This window comes from Strix uralensis, chromosome 23, assembly GCF_047716275.1.
Source record: "Strix uralensis isolate ZFMK-TIS-50842 chromosome 23, bStrUra1, whole genome shotgun sequence".
NCBI classification, from domain to species: Eukaryota; Metazoa; Chordata; class Aves; order Strigiformes; family Strigidae; genus Strix; species Strix uralensis.
This window is the reverse complement of record NC_133994.1, coordinates 8,401,766-8,424,988: the sequence shown is the minus strand read 5'-3', so window position 1 is coordinate 8,424,988 and position 23,223 is coordinate 8,401,766. Positions and strand designations below refer to the sequence as shown.

Here is a 23,223-nt window from a genome sequence, read left to right as displayed (position 1 = left end):
TCGTTTATTTTACATAGTATACTGTAGAAAATTCTGATATTTGAGGGGTTGCTTTTTTATTTTTTTAATCAGTAAATCCAGCAGTAAAATTATTTTAAAGCAAATCACAGTTGGAAAGAATTGTTTCAATGAACTAATCTTGCAATAATTTCCCTTCATCAATAAAGGAGAATGCCATATCATAAGAGCTACTTTTGGACGTAAAGATTTGGGTGTCGCCCTGTAAGCAGCTCCTTGCTGCTTCTTGATGTTTCCCAATTGTTTGTACTGCAAGAAATTAATGCAAATTACTTTTACATCTGCTATAAGATCCCAAACCTGTGGAATCTGGAAAGGGGAATGGAGGAAGAATGAAATTTTGTTTCTGTTGTAAAATATTTCAAAGAAATATATTCAAAGAAGCTTTTTGGCTTGGAGTTTGAGGGAAAGACATTGACTTCTAACAGAAAGGGAACTGCACCAGAGGTGACCTTAAATATTACAGGCCACCATGTGTGCCTGCACCCAGGGTAACGGGGGCTGATTTCTGTTGAAAACAAAATGAGTATGGGCGAATGATCAGAAGCAGATGTGCTCTTCAAATTCAGCATGAGGCATGAGTTGGGAATGAGATAAGAAGAATAACTGTGTTAATGTACATCCAGTTTTTGCACAAATAACCTTTTTTTGGCAGGTTACAGTGGAGGTTCGTAACTGCCTCGGTAACACTCTGTGATCTCAGGCGCTGAAGCTTGGACCAGAAATACTTTGGGATAAATTTTTATAGGCTAAGGAACAACACTGACTCCTGGATGTGAACTGATTAGAAAATGAGTGTTGATTTGGTAAACCTATTTGGAGAGAAGTGCATGAAAATTGGTTGGGTGTAGCCTTGAGCAGAGTTTCTGTAGCATGGGGGGATCCAACACTGGTTTAAATTAATTGTTAATTGCAGAATTAATCGCTGTGTCTCTTTGGAGCAGATACCACCTCACGTCAGGTTGCCTGACTCAGTGCTAGCTGATGGTAAAGAAGGTAATGGGGAAGTGAGGTGTTGAAGAACCTACTTGCCCCAAAGTTTCAGTGACTGAGGCTTGACTCCGTCATTCGCTTCTTTGGGTGTTCATTTGGTGCCTTTTCTGCAATGGGGCGCCTGTTGGTGGCTTCCCGATAATTTCACACCCAGCAGAGGTACTGTGATTCGCCTTTGTGTCCTTTAAAGGGATCTTCCTACAATGAAGAGAATCCTGTAGAAAAGAGATTAGGGAGGATTAGCTGCTCCAGCCACCCTCTGCTTAGAGGGAGGATCTGGGTCAGGAGGCCGACTCGTTTCCCTGCCCGGCTGCGGTGGAGGCTGCGAAGTGTGCAAGAGGGATGCTCAGTTCCTGGGATGCTGGCAGCGCTGCTTTGAAGCTGTCCGCACCAGCCCAAGCGAATAAACTGAATGCTGGAAGGAAAGAGGTTCTGCCTAAGTCTGAACCCTTTTTCTGGGGGGCTTTGTTTAGCGAAAGAGCAGCTCTTAATAATAAATTATTAATGGTAAACTATCGCCGTATCATGGCCAGGCATTCCCTGGAATTGAGGGATGTCTGTGGCATGCCCCATCCATTCTGATCTAACCTGAATGTTTCATGGATATAACTATATATCAGGTACTTGGAAGCGGGGGAAGAATAATCCAAAACTTGTGAAAGATGCTAAAACCAAAAGATTTAAGCTCAAAACAAAAAGAGAGAATTCCAGCCTGAGTTTTTATTTCATGTTTCATTCATTATTCCCTTGAAAACACAGGCTTAAGGCTTCTGGAAAACTAAAGTTAGCCTCTTGCTACTCAGTTAAGGAAAGAAGAAAGTGGTACCCTAGCAAATTAGTATGTAGTTTTGTGTATCCGTTCTTAGGGGAATAATTTAATCTCTAGATTTAAGAAGGATATTTGCTTCTGTAGTAATCACAGACCAAGTTTGTTCTACAGAATCCCATTTAATAAGAAGAAAACCAAACCTCAGGCACTGTGAGGGCAAACATCCCATAACACAGGTGATGAGCTGGTAGAGTCTTTCTCTGGCTGACTGTTTTTAAAGTTAGTGAATAAATTCAGCAAATTTGTCTTCCTCTGTCACCTGTTAACATTCAAATCTGTACCATACATTTCAGTTTATTTCTAAGTAATTTGTTGTAGGAGCCAAGGTGAAGGTGTAGAAATACCTACGTTGCTGTAGCTGGCGTGAAAGACGCTCTGTGCTGTTGCTTGTGCTGGAAGGGCAGCTCGTCTTTTTTGACTCCACTAGGCTGGACTTGGCTAGGAAGTCCTATCAGATCAGTGATTAGACTCCCGTCAGACACTGTCTAAGTGCGTTGTTGCCAAAGTATCAAGATGGTATGACTTTATGGTTGTTCTGTTGCCTTAATTAGGCTTTCAAGCAAATTTTCAAGCAAATGTGTCTGTAATGTATCTGCTACTCGTGTACTGCGTTGCACGAGGGTATCTCGGGGACCATCATTCTCACAGCTGCGCAGCTTTCCCTTCGCTTTGGCTTCCAGAACAGCATTCCTTGCAGTCTTTAATTAACCTCCAACCTAGGTTATTTGCATGTTTTAATTTCCGAAGAGGACAGTTGAATGCTCACGCTAACCTGGGATATTATTAGTGCCCCTGTCTCCCTTGTCAAATGTCTGTGTTGACTTGGGTGCTGTTGGAGATCAGAGGGTTTCGGATGGCTCTGGCCTTGGTTGGAATAGTGTGTGCACTTGTAAGTGTAGGGAGATAAAAGCTGTCAGTGTTTGAAGTACCACAGCTATTGCAAAATAACCTCTCTTTCTCCACGAGAAGTGATGTTCAAGGAGACATCTTGGTGATGAGTACACACTCAACCCACCAATGGGGCTGTTTATATGAATGATTTCCTTGTATTTTATGTTGCCTTTGCTTCCTTCTCCCCTCCTTAACTGCCTTTTTTGATATCTGTCATGCTATGTAGTCACTTCTGAGCACAGACTACTGCACGATTGACATGACAAGTCTTTCAAGGTTGTCTTAGGAGTCGTGTAAGAGACCCTGATTTTCTTGGGGAGGGGATGTGGAAAGTTTTATGATGCTCTCTGTAATACTGGTTTTGGTTGAGCTGCGTGCACACACCTGCCGATCTAGATCAGCCAAAAAAAAAAGGTGATTCCCCTGTGGGAAAAGGATCCTGATGGGGACAGAGGACGAAGTTCTGTGATTTGACCCACCCTTTTCTCTGATGAACACAAGGGTGCTGTAAATCTTCCCGCAGTGAATGATTCTGGACCATTTCCAAGCCTCGAGAAATTGCACGTTATGATTCTCGTTGCTGGTGCAGCTGTTTGAGTGGCTCAGGTAGTGTAACGGCAGGCATCGATACTTGGAATGCAATAAAATGACTTGGAAAAAGCATTTAGTCATGAACTCTGTGACTTTTGCTCTCATACTTTGCTCTCTTGGAACTTGGTGCTAATACTCCGTTAAAGATCAAGAGCCAGGAATTTTCTTCTGCCTTCTTCAGCAGAAGGGGAAATATATACGCACACATCTGCCTCCGCAGTGGCAACGTCCCCTTCTGAGCGTTGCCTGTGTTGTGCTTTTAGCCTATAGCTAAGTGGTGCTTTTCAGCAAAAAAAAATCATAGAATCCTGGAACCATAGACTGGTTTGGGTTGGAAGGGATCTTAAAGATCATCCAGTTCCAACCCCCCTGCGTGGGCAGGGACACCTTTCACTAGATCAGGTTGCTCAAAGCTTCGTCCAACCTGGTCTTGAATCCTTCCAGGGAGGGGGTCTGAGAAAAGGTCAGTGAGAAGCGAGTGCTGGAATTCTAGACTATGAGCTTTAACCGAATCTGCAAATATTTAGTTGTGTTGAACTGCTGGGGGGGTTCACCCCATGGTTCTGTGATTCTTTTTTTCCTTTGATTCTCCTTTTTTTTACTCTGGTAACTATATAAAGTATATTTAAAACACCTCCATCATGGAGATAATACAGTGGAGCAAGTATTTGTGCTGTGAATCTATTTAACAACATTTTGTTTCATGTGTTTTGATTAGTATTTTTTTTCATAGAAGCTGAGAAAGGAGATAAGTATATGCAAGAATTGCTTTGGTATTTCATTCTTTGCTCGTGGCAAGCCCTTCAGATAACAGGGTCTCTGTGCAGTCCTTTCATCCCTTTTTGGAGGGGAGTATGCAAATTTTCCCCTTTGTTTTTTGGGTCACTGGTAATGTGTATCCCTTTGCAAAATCACAGTATTGTTTGATATGGCTTATAACGGAAAGATCAGAAGATCCCAGGCCTGAAGTCAAAGGGATATTGCAAAGCAAGACCCCAGCAATAAAGCTCCTCCAGTTCCTACACGTTTCTACCCATGACTCCAGCTGTTGCTCTTATTTTTTGATCCTTCCCTGTTTTCCTGAATCATATAAGTAGTTAATTAACTTGTACAGCATTTCACTTAGCTAAATATATATTATTTTATATAGCTATATAAAGATGCTGCTAGCTGCTTGCTTAAAAAGAAGATTAAAGTATCTATACAGATTGGATTACTAATACTATGTTTTACTAACAGTTTATCTCCACACAGGTAACACAAGTAGCAAGACAACCGGGTCCTCCTGCCCCATCCCCTTACACTGCACATGAAATAAATAAGGGACACCCAAATCTTGCTGCAACGCCACCGGGACATGCATCGTCCCCTGGGCTTTCACAGGTAAGACCTGGCATTGGAGCAGAGTGTTCCCAGCCTCCCTCTTTTCCTCTTGGCCGATTCTGAGCTTTGCTGCTCAAAAATTGACATAGCTGTCTTGTCTGTGACCAATGGAGAAATCTGGGATTAGTGAATAATGTCTTTATGCAGCTCGAACCTTGCAGTGACTTATAGGTAAGGTAGCACTCGAGTTTATTAGGCATCAGTTTATTGTTGATTCTGTAACAGAAACTAAAAGCAACTTGAAAAGTTATAGGAAGTACTCATGGATGAGGAATGTGCTTCACTGTTGGGTTAGGCTGCTTTGGGGCACGGCCTGACTTCCATTTGAAACGCCGTAACAGTGCCTGATGTCCTCTGTTAGGGATTTTTCATCTCAAATGTTTTGTATAGGACGCTGCAATTCTGTAATTCTCCTAAGAAGTGGGACAGTAAAATGAGTTACAAAAATGAGTGCTAATAAAAGAAATGAGACAAAGGACTGATTACAAAAAAAGTACAGAGGAAGAGATAAATGGGAGTTATAATAAGAATGGAGAAATAGCGTTTAGTAAGATATGTGGAATAAATTGGTCTTTTTGTAGTCTTTATTAGATTAATATTCTACAGGGCTGACGTGAGAGTGGAGAGGCTTATCTTAAAAAAAGAAGGGGCAAAAGGGACAGGTAATGGGGAACAGAAAGAGGGGAGATAAAAGATACAGGATTGGGGAAAGTGCGACGTGTAAAAGCATTGAGGTTTGAGATGGAGGAAAGCCTTACGTTTCGTTTGTTCTTGTTTAATTTATGCTTGTTCAAATAAGTGGAATAAAGTAGGAAGACGTGAGTAGGTTGGCTATTAAGAAGTGGGGTTTTGTTCTGAACAAGATGTTAAGTGGGGAGACAAGATGACAAGCTGAGGATGGGCTTGCGAACGTCTGCGTGCCACAGTGTGGTGGTGGTGAGAGCCTCGAGCGTACTGCAGTGCTGGGAGAAGGCAAGCTTTCTAGTCCTGCTGCCAGCCTGGTTAATTTGGATGAAATATTAAACTGCAACTGACCTTTTAGACTAGGAGATGTGTGAAAACAAATAAGGTCATGTAAGGAACGCTTCACCTTAATATTACACGTTCTAGATAAAGCTTGGTGGGAAAACTGAAAACTCGTGGTCATGTTTGGAAATGTGCAAATGCTTATGCTTTATGGAGTGGGAAATTAGAGGCTGAAGTATCTTATTTAGGATCGTTAAGTAGCTTGCAAGCATTAGTCAGCGGCATCGGGGCCGTTTCTTGCACTCTTGCTGCATGCTTGTTGGAAATAAAGTCTCTGATTTGAAGGCTGAGCCTCACATAAGAGGGAGAATGTAGCAGGGTTGCAGAGCAAACCCTAAAATGTTGTCTGCCTTGTGTCATGGATCAAGACATTCGTTCCTGGTGAACCTTGTCACCAGAGGGAGGCTAATCGTGTGACAGATAAGAGGGGAAGAAAGAGAACATTCTAGGCAGCCTCCTCAGAAAAAATATTCTAATCAAGTTGTTTTTTTTTTTTTTCCTCCTTAATATTTTCCTGTTGAGTCAGTGCATACGTAGAGAGCGGTCTCTGCCAAATCACCACTCCAGCCAGCCGGGAAAACGCTCATTTCCTGTTCTGCTGGCTCTTATCGTCTTGGAAATGAGCGTCACATTGTGTCACTCCGATGCCGCTAGTAGGAGCGGTTTGACCTTACGTCCTCCATGTCAGCTGGGGATCCTCGAGGGCTCTAGGAGGATATTTGTCCTCTGACTGTATGGGGCTGGCCCTTGCATGCTTGGTGAGAGGAAGAAGCAGCGAGATCCGAGGTTATGAGCCAGGCAAAGCATCGGTCATTGTGCACTTTTGGGACTAGAGAGGAGTGAGGTCTGGGGAGCTTTCTCTAAGTGATTCCTACAATGCTGGGATTGGGTAGCAAAGTAGCAAAAATAGTGGTTTCTGTTCATTCACAGCATCTGCTTGCTGCTTGGGTATTTTCACTGTTGTGTTGTCCCATCAGTTGACCCTCTCATCTGCAGCCGGAGGTGATGGTGAAGAATCAAAATGGAAGTGCCTACACTTGGGACACTTCTACCAGTTAGGCTTAAAAGGGGTTCAAAACTCTTGACGTAAGCAGTTACAGGATAACCAGGCCCCAGAGAAGGTTTTCTGTACCCCTGAACTATTAGAGGTTTGGGTAGACTTAAGTGTTTTTTTTAAACACTAAAATTCTGAATATTCTTATGTATATCTCACTTCGGCCCCTGTCAGGTGTTGAGTTTCAGTATTATGTTATGGTAAGAAATTCCCCAGCTGAGCGAGTGTTGGATGAAAGTATTACCTTTTCATTGCATCTGTCGTTTGTCTCCTGTGGGTTTCACTGAATGCCCTCTTGTGCTTGCGTTAAGAAACGAGGTGAGTGGAAGTTTCCGATTTCCAGACCACGTGTAGTTTTGTGAACTTCTATCATGATTTCATTTATTTGCTTTCTTTTAGGTAAACAATCAAAACCCTTTAAATCTCTCATCACTTCAAAGTTTTTCCATGCTGTAATTGTTCTTTTTGTCTGATTCTTGGACCCCTCAAATCCTGCTATTTCCTTTTTGAGATAAAGGGACCTGAGCTGACGTGGTATTCTGATGAATGGTTTATTACTGATTCTTTAACAGCAATATAACACTTCACATACTTCTCTGTCCCTTAACAACCCACGCTACGTTGATGATTAAACATTGAACAAAGGTTGTCCTTGCGTTTGGCCCAATATAGTGGTGTGTGTTTGTGCATGCTGAGGGGGGTGTGTGTTCTGGATTTGACAGAGTAATTAAAAAGGTAAGGAAGAGACCACTTCACTTGAATTAGAATATGCTTGAGGGGTCATTGATTTCTCCACCAGAACCGTGACTTAACGAATACTCATAAAACTGAGTCTTTCCCAGGTAGGGACTGCTGTTTAGGCAGTAGTGAGTGAAAATATTTAGGTATGTTTTTGGACTTTGGCTATCATGTAGGTCTGAAAATAATTTTGCCAGTGATAGAATATGTGTTACTTGCTTGTTACTCTGAGTGCTGTCAGTCCAGGGCTCAGAGAGCTCAGTCCCTCGCTTTTATCTAGCAGGCATCTCAGCATCCCTCCTCTTAGGGCTCAGAGTTGCTTACCAGTTTCTTCCAGCCGGGATCTTGCAGAAGTCATGCTGCAAAGGAGAACAGAGGGTTAATAAATGCTGTGGTTCCACAAGTGGTTCCCTCACTGTCCTGGCTGCTCTAAAGCTGCCTGTTCCCTAACGTCTGGGCGATGGGACCTTAGGTAGTATCTTACAATGTTAGTAAGTGATAAAAGGACGTACTGTCCCTTACAAAAGCTCTGGTCCCTGGGAGCTGGACCACTTTATAGGTCTGCAGACTTCTGCGTGACAAGATGACAGTGTTGAGTGGTTTGTTAGACAGACTTTGGGAACCACAGATCAGGAGATGTATGGGACATTTAGTGTCTGCTGTGAGAAGAACAGTCAGGTGCAAATGTATGCTGTACCTTTGTAGCTGGCTTTCCTTTAACTTTATTTAAATAAACAGAAACAGATGGTTGTGCTGTGCTGTGGTTTGGTGTCTTTTTCACTTATTCTTCTACCTTTTCCATTTGACATAGCCAAAACAAGAGAAGGTCTTGCTGTTCGACTTCCTCCAAAGTCTTTCCTTAATGACCAGCCTCTGGCACTTAGCTGCCCTTCAGAATTAGTTTCTGCGGCAAAATGAGAAGAGTTTGGCAGCGATGTGAAACAGTCCCACACCCCCGTCTCTGCAGCAAGAGACAGCGTTTCTGCTTCCCAAATTCCAGGGCCTTGAAATCATACTGCTGCTCTCAGGAATGTGTTGAACTCTGCCGGCGTTGGGGAATGCACAGCACATGTTGCCGCAGTGATGTTATGGCCAGATGTGGCCCCATGTACATAAAATTTCATATTTCTGTTGTTCTTCGTGCGAAAGGGCCCCTTGTACAGGCTGGGAGAGGAGGGACACATCTCCTCTGCCTCCTCTCTTGGCTTGCAGACTTCAGAAGTGGCTGGTTTGAGACAATTCACTTTCTGAGCGTACAGAAGAAAGGAGAAGTCATTGAAAAAGGAGTAGAGAAGTTTTGCCTTGGGCGTGGCTATCGGAGCAAGTTATCCTGAGATCAGGTAGGGCATTTACAGTGGATTTACAGTGTGCTGGGCACTGCAGGGTAACTGCTTGCCTGAGCTCTCTCATCCCATGATGGATGTGAGATAGTCCCGGCCAAGTAGTGTAGGCAAAGAGCATTCACACAGGCAGTTAACGCAAAGCAGCTGAAACGCTGTAAATCTACCCCCTGCTCTGGCTTTACGTTACAGTAATTTATGGTGTAGCTGTAAAGACGGGAATAACGAGAAAGCGGAGCTTTTCCAAAGCAACGAGGCTGGGGCTTGGAAGGAGGCAGCAGAAAAGTGCTTCCCTCTGTCCAGTGAGCGATCAAAAGGGAAGGAGAAGGCTCCTCCAGTCGTAGCACGAGCAGGAGGCGGTGCAAAGCTTAGGGCATCAGGAGAAGACAATTTCAAAACCCTCCTAGGTGATGAGGAGGGATGAAGGATCCCGGGGAACAAGTGCAGTGGGTTCTGGCGTGTGAGAACACAAGAGGGGAATGGTTTGGAAAAGGCTCTTGGCTTTCTCTGCCTCAGCTTTAAAACTGCTGCCTCTGATGTGCGTGCCGAGGGATTCTTTTAGTCTGGGACCACAGTTTGTGAGCACCGACCAACAACGCTTGGAACAAATGGCCAGGGATTTCCTCTGTAATCAGGGAAAGCTTTAGCTCTCGTTAAGAACACGCTGTGCACTGAGCAGGTCGGCGCTTTGCGCCCACGGCTACCTCTTAGGCTAAAATGATGGAGTATCCAGTTAGCAGAGGACCCTGTGGCATCTATTGAGACCTTACTCTGAAGCTGTTGTAGTTATTGACAGCTGTGTTTAATAATCCCTTATCTGTTTCTGACAATGCTGAGATACACCCGCAGAAAACAAAAGTGCAAGAGAGCTGAATTCTCAGGATCGTGGTGTACAGAGACCTTGACTTTTAGGTGGCTGATTTAAATCCAAAACAGATTGTACTAGCTGAAACTTGTTACCATCTGGTTCTTTGCCTTAAGTGAAAAGAGTTTTGTGGTCTCATTCTGGTCCTCAAAAATGTCACCATCGCTAAATTAGCGTTTGTAATAGCAGTGAGACATTCCTTAGTACCTTAAGGTCTGGGAATCTGTGCCAGGAAGCATGTCTGTGTGCCATCTGCGGCATGTTTATAGGCAATCCCCAAGCCCCTCTTTTATTATCTTGGATCCTTTCTACAGGAGCTGGAATCCTGTTATAACCATGATGTTTATTCAATACTTCCCTCCCAACATTCGTAGCCCAATTTAGATTTTTAGATGCTTTTAATAAAGTGATGTTTATTAATGGATTGGAATGGAAGGAGAAATGTAACTTAATCTTAACCTCGCCCATTCGTGCCCTGTGATAAGTCAGGTGCCCTGGAACATAGTGCGTGTTATGGTAGCTGTTCACTCCTTGTGTTGGAGGCAGCTGCTTCTGGGTTTTGTTGCCCGTGAACTACACGTTACACTCGTCTTCCTCCAAATGCAGCTACTCCCCGTTACCCGAGGCCACGTATACTTGGCTAGGACGAAGCAATCGACGGCCCTTGGAGCACGAGGGCTCCCTAATTTTATTGTCTTAATTGTACCAACGCCCTGTCATCATTTTTTGTGTTTGGAGAGCATCTTTTGTGGACACCCTGGTCGGGGTCAGTCTCTAAGCTTTGCAGGGAGCTCTTCACCCAGAGAGGTTTCCCATACAGGAACCTCCTTGTTTTATGGAAGATGCCGTTACAGCAGATTTCATTCTGAAGAAAAACATGCAGAATCCTGTATCTCGTAGAGCAGGTATGGTTGTCAGCCAGAATGTTAATTAGCAATTGTCTTTGTGGTCACAATGACGTGGACACAGAATAAAGGATTAAACTCCCCTTACGTGAGGAAATCGGGGAGAAGTTTGCCTGTGCGTGCTGCCTCTCCAAACGGTGGATTCCAGTTTCTTGGGTCTTCGTCCCTACCAGATAATGAGAATAAAGAAAATTTAAACAACTAAACTTTTGATAGTGCTTTGTGGGCAAGAAACCTGCCTTCCAGACATACACATATTAATGTATTTTTCCTGAGCGGTTGAGAATTTGACCTCTTCTCACTTTTTTTCTTGTGCGTGGTTCTGTACATCCGGGTCAGGCTTCTTTGCAACACATATTTTTAATGCAGCTCACTAATTCTGAGCTTGCAGGAATATATGACTGCAGGTAGAGATTTGAAAATGCGAGTTATTTAATAGCTGATAAATCCAGGAGAAGTGTAATCTTCTTTTGGCCTTTGTGTTAAAGACCTGCTGGAAGTGCAGCTGAACTCTCTGGTTTGTAATAGGATTAGTAGGTTTTTGATTGGGTTAATAATGCTGGGAATATTTGCTCATATACATTATTTTTGATTCATTGCTGTGCCTTTTACCTCCTTAGTTTAAATCTGGGCAAATCTGTGCTAGAGACATAAAGCATGGCTGTGTCTCAGCACCTGCTGTTGGTGCCTTTCGGGCTTCGGGGTGCTTTTGTGTAGAGATGCTCAACTTCATGGGTGTCTTCTAATTTGGGGAGAGCAGCTGGGGGCAAGAGCCGCAGGAAAGGAGATCTGGGGTAGTGAGGAAGGCATAATGTAGCTTTAAATGCTGCTTAATGCTATTGACTTTAATAATTATTTACCCTTGGAAACAGTTAACTTTCAAAAAGCACGACATAGGTGGGATGAATGAATTGCTTTTAATATCTGTGCACTTAGGAAGGACTAGAAACAGCCTTAAATTTTTTTTTTTTTTTTTTCTAACAAGGAAAGGAAAGAAAGAAGAATCTGTTTTATCACGTCCATGTGCACAGGAAAGATTGCAACACAAATGCTGCGTCTAGTTAGGACTAGATCTGCTTGCAGACCCACCCCCTTAGTGCTGCTACCACATTTTACAGCGGATTACTGCTTTGAGAGGTGTGTTTAATACTTCTCTGTGTGGTCTTGTGTGCCCAGTGGGAGAAGATAGGTGTTTTTCCTACTGCTGCTTGAACTTTTTCTTTCAGGAGTAACCCTAGCCTGGCTTGGAGTCTTCCCTGGCCCAGCCAACCTGCTGTAAACCGAGTTATTTTGAATAAAAAAGCTCTCACAGTAGGTGTCTTGGCCACACAATGCATATTTTAGCGGAAGAGTTTTCTTCTGGCTTGTGATATTATTATGAATCAAAAGCAGTTTTAAAATTGCCAGTAACTTTTTTTTTTTGGAGGGGTGGGTGTTGAAATAGCATTTTTAATAGAAAATCAAGCTCCTCTGTAGCTGCTTTAAAATTCTACAGATCCCTTTCTTTAGGAGTTTTCCATGCACGTTTTCTGTTCTCACAGTCATGTGGACTGTGCTTTATTTTGATGCTTTTCAGACTTTACCACTTGTTGAGCCACATTTTAGTTCGTAGTATAAGAAGACAAAATAATGTGAGGCAACTTGCCATTTTCTTATGTTTAATAATTTCTATTCTGGTATTCGTTCTGTAATAATACCTTCTGTTCCATGCAATTTAATGGATGTTTTCCTGCATGCTCCAGAAAATACGTAGTTTTTAAACAAACACAATGTGTTGCAGAAGGCAATATGTCCTGATGAACACCAAAGTCAGCACAAAAGTCGGAGCTTTACACACAGTCTGCATTTTGTAAATGTAGAGGGCATAAAATACCCCTGCAGCTAGATAAAGCTGGGGAGAAGGAGCCCTTAAATTACTGGAGTCCACTGTTAGCTGTTGTGTCAGACCGGGGAGCTAAAGAGTAACCTCTGGAGCCACTTACAACTTCAGTAGGGAGGACCTACCCAACAGGGGTGAAGGCTTGAAATTAATAAACAGCGTGGTTCTCCTGCGAGCTGGAGTCTCGATGTGCTGCCTTCCCCTCGTGACAAAAGAGCACAAAAAGGTTTGAGGGTTACAAAGCAGTAATTCCACTTTTGGCTCCTCGGAGCCTGGAAAAGGCTGTGCCCGTGTTCTCCATAGACCCCTCCTTATGGTGCTGTTAGAAACCAGTAATTTATGTAGTTGCGTTAAATTGTCTGAATTTGCACAGTTACACGCAATGGTATTTCATGCAGTGAAGTTTGAACGTTTTATCTGATTGCTGCCATAGACTCATAAAACGGTTATGGTTGGAAGGGACCTCTGAAGATCATCTAGTCCAAGTGCTTGCTCAAAGCAGGGTCAGCTAGAGCAGGTTACGATGGACCGTGTCCACTTGGGTTTTGAATATCTGCGAGGATGGAAACATCCTGTCTACAAGCTTTTAGAGCTTTTTGTTGGGTCTTGGAGGAAAGGAGGAGGGAAGGCTCAAACTTGCTGCTGCTGTTTTTGCAGCAGCGTGGACTAGGGAATATCAGCTGGCTGCAGGCTGTGTTCCTGAGCAAAAATGTTTATCCTCGAAGTTAATGTTCTGGTTAAATTGGGATGAGATTTTATGGGACAAGTGAAAGGCACTTTGTAAACTCAAGGGTGTCTCTGCTGAGAATAACAGGCCTGCTTCCAACAGTGGAGGTGCTGGAATTTCTACCCCCAGCACACACAGGCGCACACACACACACACTCTATGTTTTTGAGTACCTTTATTATGGAAAATACCAGTTAATTACCTAATGGTCGTTACTAGACCACCCCAGGCTGCGAGCCATGTGCTGCAGTCAAGGCAAGGACTGTCATTTCAGTCTCTGTAAGAAGCCAAGTAAATCCATACCAGTATTTACAGATGTTATGAAATGATAATCTACTGTGGCATTATCCTTGCCCTCGTGCCTTCGTTAACAACAGTTTTGAACCAAGGCAGATTCTATGTTGATGGATTTAATAAACAAGTGTGTTTGGGAGGAGGACAGCCCCTAGCAGGACAATCTGTCCACCCCGGTGTCTCAAAATTACACTTGTTTAAATATTTCACTCTGTAGCTTCAGCTGACCGTATCACTGCGGTCTGAAACTTGGTGTGGGCCTATCAGCTTGAGTGCCTTATCTTATTTTAAAAAGCAGAAAGCTTGTTCTTTCCTCACAAAGCTGTATGTTATATTTACCTTTGCATCATGTTAAGGGATGGTTGCATTCAGCAGTGGAGCTGCTGAGAAAAGAATTGCAGTTATTAGGTTAAAAACACGGGGTAAGCCTGAGCTTCGGGGAGATAATATGTCAAAGAGGGACCCTTTTTGTCTTGCTTTTCCTTTTCACCCTCCTCATTCGTAACATCCCTACAGGAATAGTAACCACAGTGTCTTAAGCAGGAAGGAAAGGAGTGTGTATCTTGTGTCTATATTGTCCTCTGCACAAACTGTCTTTGTCCAGGGAAGAGGAAACCACGTTTCCTTCTCCGCCTTCCCTTGGTGGGAATCTGACTATTTATGTTAAAAGTAGAAAAAATGCCTGTAGTTCTGCAGGTGTTACTTGGGACTCTGTTTCCCTGTTGGGCTTGCTGCCTTTGCCCACTTGAATGTGTGATACTAAATCATATGAAGCCATAAAAAAGGTGGTTAAAAATTTAGCAGGGCAGGTAGTGACACAGATGATATACCCCGAGACAAAGTGCTGCAGAGGAATAAAGAATAGTTGAGCCACGTTTGCGAGAGAAGTAATTCCTCTTGCATCAGGATATTTTTATCCTTTTAAAGGCTGAGTTTAATATTTACCAATACAGGGAATTCTCCTGAAGGCTGGGCTTGTGGAAAAGGCGGGGGGCGGGGGGGAGTGGAAACCGGTGTGCTTGTGAGGAGGAGGAGGAGAAGTGAGGATGCTGACTGCTGCAAGCAGTGCAGGCTCTTCTCTGCTTGTTCTTGCCTGCAAGTTGGTGAATCCCTAAAACAGGGCAAGACACCTGGAGCTAACTGAGTATCTGGCATTTTGAGGAAATGGCTTTTGAAAAAAGCCTACGTATTTAAATAAACACGCCAGTCACAGTTCCTGTTTACTCTTTGCTTCCATCCAGATCCAAACCCTTGAAGCTTCCTAGTAAATCTGATGTGCAAAGACTGTACCAGTGCCACAAACTGGTCCCTTCCCAGCCCCTTTCAGCCCCTTCGTCGGTAGCAGGGTATTTGCACTGTAATTGTGTTAAATTCTTGTTTAAAGTGGAAACCTTTAATCTGCATAACTTGTTCAGTGTCACAGAAGAGATCTGGTACTTGCATCATTGATTTTAATGGGACTTTGAATAATCCAAGTAATATATACCAATATATGCAGAAAAACAGTTTTCAGGTTACTGATGCATCTTGCAGGGTAGCAGCACTGGCTTACAGAGAGTCAGCAGAGTGCAACTGCCATGTATTTTTATTTTATAGGCGTGCTATGATGAGAACGAGCCTGATTTCAGTGATGCCGGATAATTTGCAAATGAGCTGCTTAAAAAATCTGAAATTATTGATGTGATGTATACCAAAAAACCTGCATATTTGGACATGTAGCTGTGAATGAAGACTTATACTGAATCTGGTATTGTGTTTGATGATATGCAGTTGAAGTATCACTGTAAATAACGAAAGCCAAACTACAGGCCTTTAGAGGGGAATTGTCCTTATTTATTGGTTTAATTGTTGTGCTATTTTTAAAGCTGTAAAGCTGGGATAGTTCATGGGAGTAGTGTGTGAATATGCTTTTATGCATTATTTGAGAGGGTACCGTGTAGAAAAGCCTGAAACAAATAAATTTAGTAATCCAGTCTTCTCCATCATCATTTGTAATATTTGCAGATGAGCTGGCTCTATATATTACAGATAGACATTACAGATACTACAGAGTTTTTTTCTACCATACTCAAATTATTCACATTATACAAGTCAGTGCAGACAACAGCTTCGAAGTCTGCCGTGACCCTGTTCTACTGACTGCACGGGGGGGGGGGAAAAAAAAATAGATTTGAATTATCTAGTTACCGAAATAGTCATAAAAATCAAGTACATTGAAAAGAAATACAGGAGCTGAGTAATGCCATGTTTGTGTTCAGATGCAGGAACTAACCTGAGATGGTTGCAGCACAGGTTTCCAGGTATTGTAGTGACATTGGTACGGGTCCAAGGGAATGTTTTTTGATGTGTCAAGCACGGTTCACTCCTGCCGGGTTCCTATGAGCTGTTTTGGCACTTCTCTTTCCCCACAGGACTCTATTGCTTGTACATGCAGCCGTTGGGAGGGTTGCTGAAATGATGGAGGTGTTGTGTTTTTGTTATGCATTTGTCACCAAGGTGGGTGTTTCTAGCTCGGTAACTTAACCCTGAGCAAAACTGAGACTGAAGGGGCAGAAAGACGTTGCGAAGGTCTCATGAGGCTGGTTTGGCTTCTCATGGTGTTGACTTATGAGCACAGGTGGATTAAAAGATCTGATTCTTTACTATCTGAACTCTCAGATTGCCAACTGTGGTGAGGTAGCTGAATCCTGGGCGCCTCCAGAGATGCCACTGTAGTATTTTTTTGTCCATTGCCAACATGCTAATTTTAGGTCAAAAGCTGCTTCACCTCCCATTCATCTCTGCTGCAGGTGCTGCAGTGCCTAGGAGGATGGCAAGGGAAACAGCAAGAACAGGAATCTCTTATCCCTTTCGCTTGATGCTGCTGGTGTTTGTAAGTCAGCACCTGGATGGAAAAACGAGCCTTCCATTAGCGATGGGTCTTGTAGGCTGTAGGAGGAGGAAATTCTGGGCTGTTCCTGGATGCTCTGGCGGTAGCTGTTATTTCTGCCTTGCAAAAATACTGCTTTTCATATCAGATAAAAAAAATATAATCTTGCTGTAACATTCAGTCTTTGGAAGTTTTAAACGTTTTCGCAGTCACTTGAAGCCAGCACTGGTGCTGAAAGAGCACAGGAATGGGATCAAACAGTTGTGTTTGGGGGAAGGCAGGAGAGCTGCTCGTACCAACACCGTGAGTTCATGCTGATATACACCTTTCTTAAAATTGAGGCCATTCAGAAACCAAAGCTTGAGGAAAAATAAAGGTGCTGGTTTTGTAGGAGGGGGAGTCTGAAGAACTGCTGTTGTGTGCTTGCCTGTGGGTGAGTTTAATAGGTAGAAATGAAGATACAGGTTTTAAATTACAATCCTCTTTCTAAGAGCAGAATGCTGAGAGATTTCTGCTTATTGGATACTGCACAGTTTGCGGGTCTTTAGGTAGCACAGTGATTTGATTTCAGGCTGTGGGAGGGCAGAGCAAACCCAACTCAACAAATAAACGATGATTCAGAATTAAAAGCCACATCCTTGCTGGCACCATCTTTCCACACTTGTGAACCAAGTGATGGTTTATGCTGCTGCGGGGGATTTCTTCACCTGCACCTGAGGCCAAACTCCTGCCATCCAGGCCAGTGACCGAGGGGAAAACTTTCTAAGAGGCAATAAGAGCAGCCTCAAGGGCTGGTGCATCAACACAGCCTGTCCTGTGTTCCCTGTTGTGGTTTTCCTTGAGGAAAATAGTTCAGCAGCTGGAAGGAAAACTGAGTCCGGTTGTTAAAAATGGGGATAAAAAAGAAACACCCGTGCAGTGATTTTGCTGATGACTCTTGTAGTGCTCTCTCCTGTATGTTGCTCCAGGAGCAGCTGCGTTTTGTGTCAGGTAGCTTGTATAAAAACGAATTTATAAATTTAGGGGCAGGACCCCTCAGGATAAAGTACACTGAGTGTTCCTCTGAGTGCCACCTGGTGTGGCTTTAATCAGTATTTAGCATTTAACTGGGTCAGTGAATGTCTTGGTAAAAGCCCACTGTTGTGCAGAAATACGTTTACATCCAGAGAAATATGTGTGGTTTTGTTGGGGGATCGTTTGGGGGCGGAGATGGATCTTGCAACAGTTTTATCCTATTTCTATCCAATGTGCGTTTTTGATATTTTTACGTCTCAACGTAAAATGGTTAAAAACCTTTTTGAACGGCCATGTGGTGTGACACTTTCAGCTTTTAGCTGGGTGCTCCCCATTCGTGGGTGTAGTGATCTGAGGGCTCAAAGGAGATCGAAACCACTGCGGCAAGGTATCATATGTTTTATTCACATGGAAGAATTACATTGCTTTCTGTTGTGGCCACGCAGGAAAAATGACCTTTGGGGTTGCTCCAGGATAGCCGAGGGCTGCCTGTGGCCCCAGCGTGCTTCGTATTGTTACAAAATGTTTTGCTTACCCCGTCATGTTCCTCCCAAAGAGATTAAAGCTTTTTGCTGGCATTCAGGGGGGTTTCAGCTCGCCCCAGACAGAAGCGCCGTCGCTGTGTTGGTGTTACTGGGAAGTAACTGGAAGTCTGAAGGTTTTCTCGCCCAAGGTCACAGCGATAGCGATGGTAATAGAGCGGCAAGCTCCTGAGTCATGGTCATGTGTTGGAACTACAAGACCATTTCTCCTCCTCGTATGTAACTTCAGTAAATATAGACCCAGCCGAACTTCTTCCCTAAGTCAAGAGAGGATTCAAGAAACTGCGACAGGGCTTAACCCCTTCCCACGCCAAACCCAGCCACGCTGCCAAAGGCAGAAAGCTCAGCAAGCGACACCTTTTTGCCTGGGGATTTAAGAGTTTTGTTCCAAAAAAAAATTTCCACCGGCTGCGGGAGGCAGAGAGCTGTGTGACTCAGCTTTTTCTGAACCTGATGTGTGTACTTTGCCTGTTTATTCCCAGTACAGTCAGTACCGAGGGAGTCATGTTACGCAGCAGGCTCAGTGTTTATTAACCAGCTCGGGAACTGATCTAAGAATAACTTTTTTCATTTGTTTTGTTGGTAGTGATTTTTTTTTAAATTTTTTTTTTTTTTTGCTTAGCGCAGTCAGCAGCCCAAGGTGGAAACTGCACAGAAAACAGATAGAAAGGGTTTTCCCCAGCAAGTTGCGGGAATACGTAAACACACAACTATTATCGCCTTCCCCCCATGAATAGCCACATCTGAAATATAAAATCACTAAGATGAAAGCTTTAAGGGAAGCAAATCGCTCTGCCTCAAAAGTGGAGCAGCTCAGCAGCCATCCGCTCTGTTCCAGCTCGGGGTGCTGCAATTATTTGAACTTCAGGGATTTCAGTGCCAGCGTTTAGATGCTTCTGAACCAAAATTTTTATACAGAGCGGTATTTGCTTCCCTGCCTTCTCCTCTGCAGTAGTTTATTTTAGAGCATTTCATCTCCGATCTCTTCATTTGCTCACCTCATCCGCTGTGTTTCAGCCACGGTGCATAAAAGCCACATATTTCCAGCGTGACTGCATGTGATTATAATTACTTTGTGTACCTATTTAGATGCTTGGCACAGAAAAAAGTCCTTTTGACAGATGAATAGTTGCAGTACTTTTAATCAGCTGACTTGTCTGAAAAGCAGTGGAGTGCTGTGATTTATTCTGCTGGATGTTCTGATAGTTTATTTAGGCTACCATGTACCTATACGTGAACTTAGTCCCTGCAGAAATCAGTAAAGCGCTTTTTCCCTCCCTTTTCCCCACTCCCCTGTATGGTTTTAACACAAATACCAGTTAAGGCACACCTCCATCTGGTTTGAAGCATGCTGAGCAGAAGCATTTGTTGTTGTGTAATAGTTGTGAAACATGTTTATTTAGGTGATGTTTGTTGTCTTCAGTGGGATTTGTATTTCACTCATTCCTCAAGGCTGCAGTTTTGAACCTAGCACCCGAAGCGGTCGCCTGGGTTAGAAACAGCACTGGCTGTCCAAAATTACCTTGTTTTGATGACAACTTAATAGCAGAAACCCCTCAGTGGCTGCTGTTTAAGCCTTCATACCCTTTTTTCTTTATTTAGGACTTAATGCTATACTTATTTTGATAGGGTTTAAATACTGAAGCAAATTTAACACTAGTTTGCGTCGTCTTGCATTTGCCTCTCAGCCCTACTAGCGTCAGAAATGGCATCTGTTATCAGTGAGGTGTCTGTCTTTGGCACTGTATTTAAAAAACCCTGCTTTACAGTCTTTCTGCTAAAACTCGTAGTTTTTTAGGCTTAGTGATGGCTGTGCTTCCTTTCTTTCAAATTTCCTTTTGCTTGGGTGACCAAAGGAAAACTCGGGTTGTTCTGGAGATGGTTAAGGACTTTGGGGGTGGCACGGAAGTTACATCTGACTTAGGCTTTGTTCTGTGGCATGCAAGTTAAGCCTGAAGAAAACATGTTTTCATGAGCTTGAAGAAGAGGGAGAATAGTGACTATTTTCCTTCTTTTTTGCTGAGATGCTGCAGGAGCAGCAGTTCAGACCCTTTGGGATAAGGTCTCTTCTCTTGAGATGCAGAGCTGGAGGCACGAGGTGGTCAGCCGGTCCATGTACACGTGAGTGTTCATAATATTTCCTGACACACTCAGTGTGCTCGCTGCTGTCTGGTGGGATGTGAAGAGCAGCATCAGGACCTTTTGCAAGGTGCGTGGAGTGACACGGAAAGCTGCCGACCCTCCAAGAGGAGAAGCTTTAATCTCATGTTGGGCAGAGATCCCAGGTGCAGAAAGTCAGCAGCAAGACACTACAAATGCAGGACAAATTCTTTAGGTGGTGGACAAAAACATACCAGAGCTTCCCCGTGTCTCGTTAGCGCTCGTTTATTCTGTGCTGTGCTGCGATCGCTCATTGCTGTGGTGTCATTACCGCTGCGAGATATGGTACATACTGTTTATTATACAGCATTGACACGAGCAGCTCAAGCAGAATCACACTTGTCAAATAAAAGGGGAAAATATTTGATGCTGCATCTGACATCTCAAAAAATTAGAAGACTTCTTGCAAATTAGTTGTTAACATGAATTAGAGGTTTTGCCAGTGGTAAGAAGGGAGGGAAGTGCTGGCTGGAGAGAGGATTAGACCAAGTGAGCTCCTGAAGAGAGGAGGGGCAGTGGAAAACTGCCCTGCTTACCTGCTGCTTCCATAGCAGGAGCCAATTAAAACATTTAATTGCTCTCAAACCAGAGTCTTTTCTGCTGTACTGATATAAACTCCTGCAGAACAACATTCTTCAGCTAAATATTCTACCAAGTGTGCTTTGGCGTCCTCAATCACAGCAAAGATCTAGTGATATACTTGGAACCATACATTTTTATCATCTCTTTGACCCAAAAAGCAGTGTGAAAATCAGGTAGAAAATAACAGAACATCCTGCCTAGTTAGCCTGTGTAGTAGGAACACTGTCCTTAAGTGCCTGTGTACGTGTGTTTAAGTTTTGCCCTTTAATGATCAGTTTGAGTGTGGTCCCCAAGCAGGAATAGGAGATATTGCAGCAGTAGGTGTTTGGGGTGGGACTGGTTTTGGGCCATGCTCAGTCCTCTCATCCCCTGCCACCACGTTTTGTTTTGGCTTGTTTTTTTCTAAGACTGGAAAATTCTTTGGTCAAATTGTCTCTAAATTATATTTTCATTTACCTTGTATTACATTTTGATTAGCAGAGATTAGGTGGGGTTTTTATGTCTAGGGATGAAAAAGAAGAAAAAAAAGAATAACACAGAGACTCCAGCTGTCTCCTAGACAATCTGCAAGGCACGGGGCGCTGATCGGTGTGTGCTGGGGCACTCAGTGGTAGATGTCTTTCAGTGATCAGATGTCCTAGGTGCTCTTCCGAAATAAAGACGTATTCTTGCTCCAGAACCATCCTGTGGTGGCTCGTGTTGGTAGTGCTGAAGAGGCTGAGCTGTGGGTAGGGTCTGTGACTCTGCTGTAGGACCCAGCCTGGGAGGTGGGAGGTAAACGCACGCTTTACCCAATGGCCCGCTTTAGTCGGTAAGAAAACCTCTTCTTAAATGGCTTTCTTTTCCTTAAAAGCATACATCCTTTATCTTGTAAGGACTGGTTGACTCTCCCTTGAAAGCCAGAACATGCCTGATTATACTTGGCGTAGTTTGCTGTTTCAGACTTGGAAGTTTTGCAGGCTTCAGGACGGGGTTTCTTTCTAGAAACAGCACATTTTGTGTTGTTTCTACAACCACTCCTTAAGCTATTTGCCTAAAAGAAAGCTTCAGGCTTTACGCTCCATCACCTCTCTTGATAGCAAAAGTTTTATAAGTTTCTTTTTCCTTCAATACAAACAGGTTTGGCCTACCAACTATAACTTAGTTTTATTGTTTAAAAACTTAATTATTCAAATCAAATAAAGCACAGTTCAAATCAAAAATATCCTGAAATATGCCTGAGGGCTGGTGCAGTGAAACCTGTTCTCTCCATACCACAGACTGAAACGGTTCCCTTTATTCCTTAGACCTGCTCTTGAATTTTAATGCAAAGGCCATGAAATTCAAAGATGAGAAGGGATTCTTCAGCAAGGCTTGTGGGGTGAATATATCATCATCTGTGTACGGAGAGGTATCGCAATGTTTTTAAGCATATCCTCTCCCATAATCTGTAAAGACAGCCCAAAGACCTTCTCCCAGAGGAGACCCAAGACCTGATGAGCTGCTTTATTCATCAAGTAAATCTGATAGTGTGTAACCAGGAGGTTAGTAGGGAATGTGGTTACCGTTAGTAATGGCTGGCACACAGTGAAGGGGGAAGAGCTGGACAAGTGGCCTGCGATGGAGTCGTGGAGGAACTACAGGGCAGCACATAGAGCTGGGACTAATTCCTCTTGAAAGTGAAGGCTGTCGCAGTCTAGTGGCTGGTTTTTATGCCATTCCAGTAATAAACCCATGTAAGTTATAAAAAAACCCCCATGTATGTTATAATTTTTCGTTAAAAAAAAAAAAAAGGGAAAAAGGTGATCCGACATCCGAAAAGTTATTTCTAAATGTCTCATTAAAATGCGTAATGGGCATAACTACAGCTCCAGTTTATTGTTACTTTGGGCAAATAACATGGGGGTGAGCATCTGGCAGTATAAATTATTATAGCCCATTGAAATCAGTGGAACTATGAAAAATTAACACAACCCATGGTCTGCCTTACACCTGTAACGATTTCAGGCCATTTCATTGTGTTGCAAATACTTTAAGGCAGCAGTGGCTTGTATTAAATGCATTTGAGCTTGTTTCTTGTTATTTGTCTTTATTTTGGAGGATTTATGCGTGATACCTGCAGTTCCACTTTCCTTGGGAACAGGCTCAGAGGAGGCTTTTGGAGCCAGGGGGTCGGACAGCACAGGGTTTCGGTGGCACGGTGTTGCGCTGGCGTACGGCCTTCGTTGTGGTTTCTGCTGCAGCACGTGGCGGGGCTTAGGGTGGTGTTGCTCAGCTGGTTGGGTCCTTGGCAGAGAAGGTTTTCTCCATCACAATCACCTGGTCTCTTTATAGGTCATCTTTATCTCCGTGTTAATCAGCAGTGCATCTGATAACGTGTTCAGTTCCAGTTTTGGGGTGAATGGCCAATGGCATCCTGGCTTGTATCAGCACTAGCGTGGCCAGCAGGGACAGGGAAGGGATCTCACCCCTGTGCTCAGCACTGGTGAGGCCGCCCCTTGATTCCTGGGTTCAGTTTTGGGCCCCTCACTCCAAAAAGGCCAT

The 23,223-nt window shown here is 43.5% G+C and overlaps 1 protein-coding gene across 20 annotated transcripts in view; it reads left to right on the top strand.

Moving 5' to 3' along the window:
* Nucleotides 1–23,223, top strand: part of EIF4G3 (eukaryotic translation initiation factor 4 gamma 3) — a 149,379-nt gene that overhangs the window by 46,102 nt on the left and 80,054 nt on the right. For 16 of the 20 annotated variants that reach the window (XM_074893016.1, XM_074893010.1, XM_074893007.1 and 13 more), the window contains exon 3: nt 4,562–4,705. In XM_074893016.1, coding sequence (XP_074749117.1) covers nt 4,562–4,705 — 144 coding nt within the window. The remainder of the gene's footprint in view (nt 1–4,561; nt 4,706–23,223) is intronic. The other 4 variants (XM_074893017.1, XM_074893013.1, XM_074893003.1 and 1 more) reach the window with 1 other exon arrangement.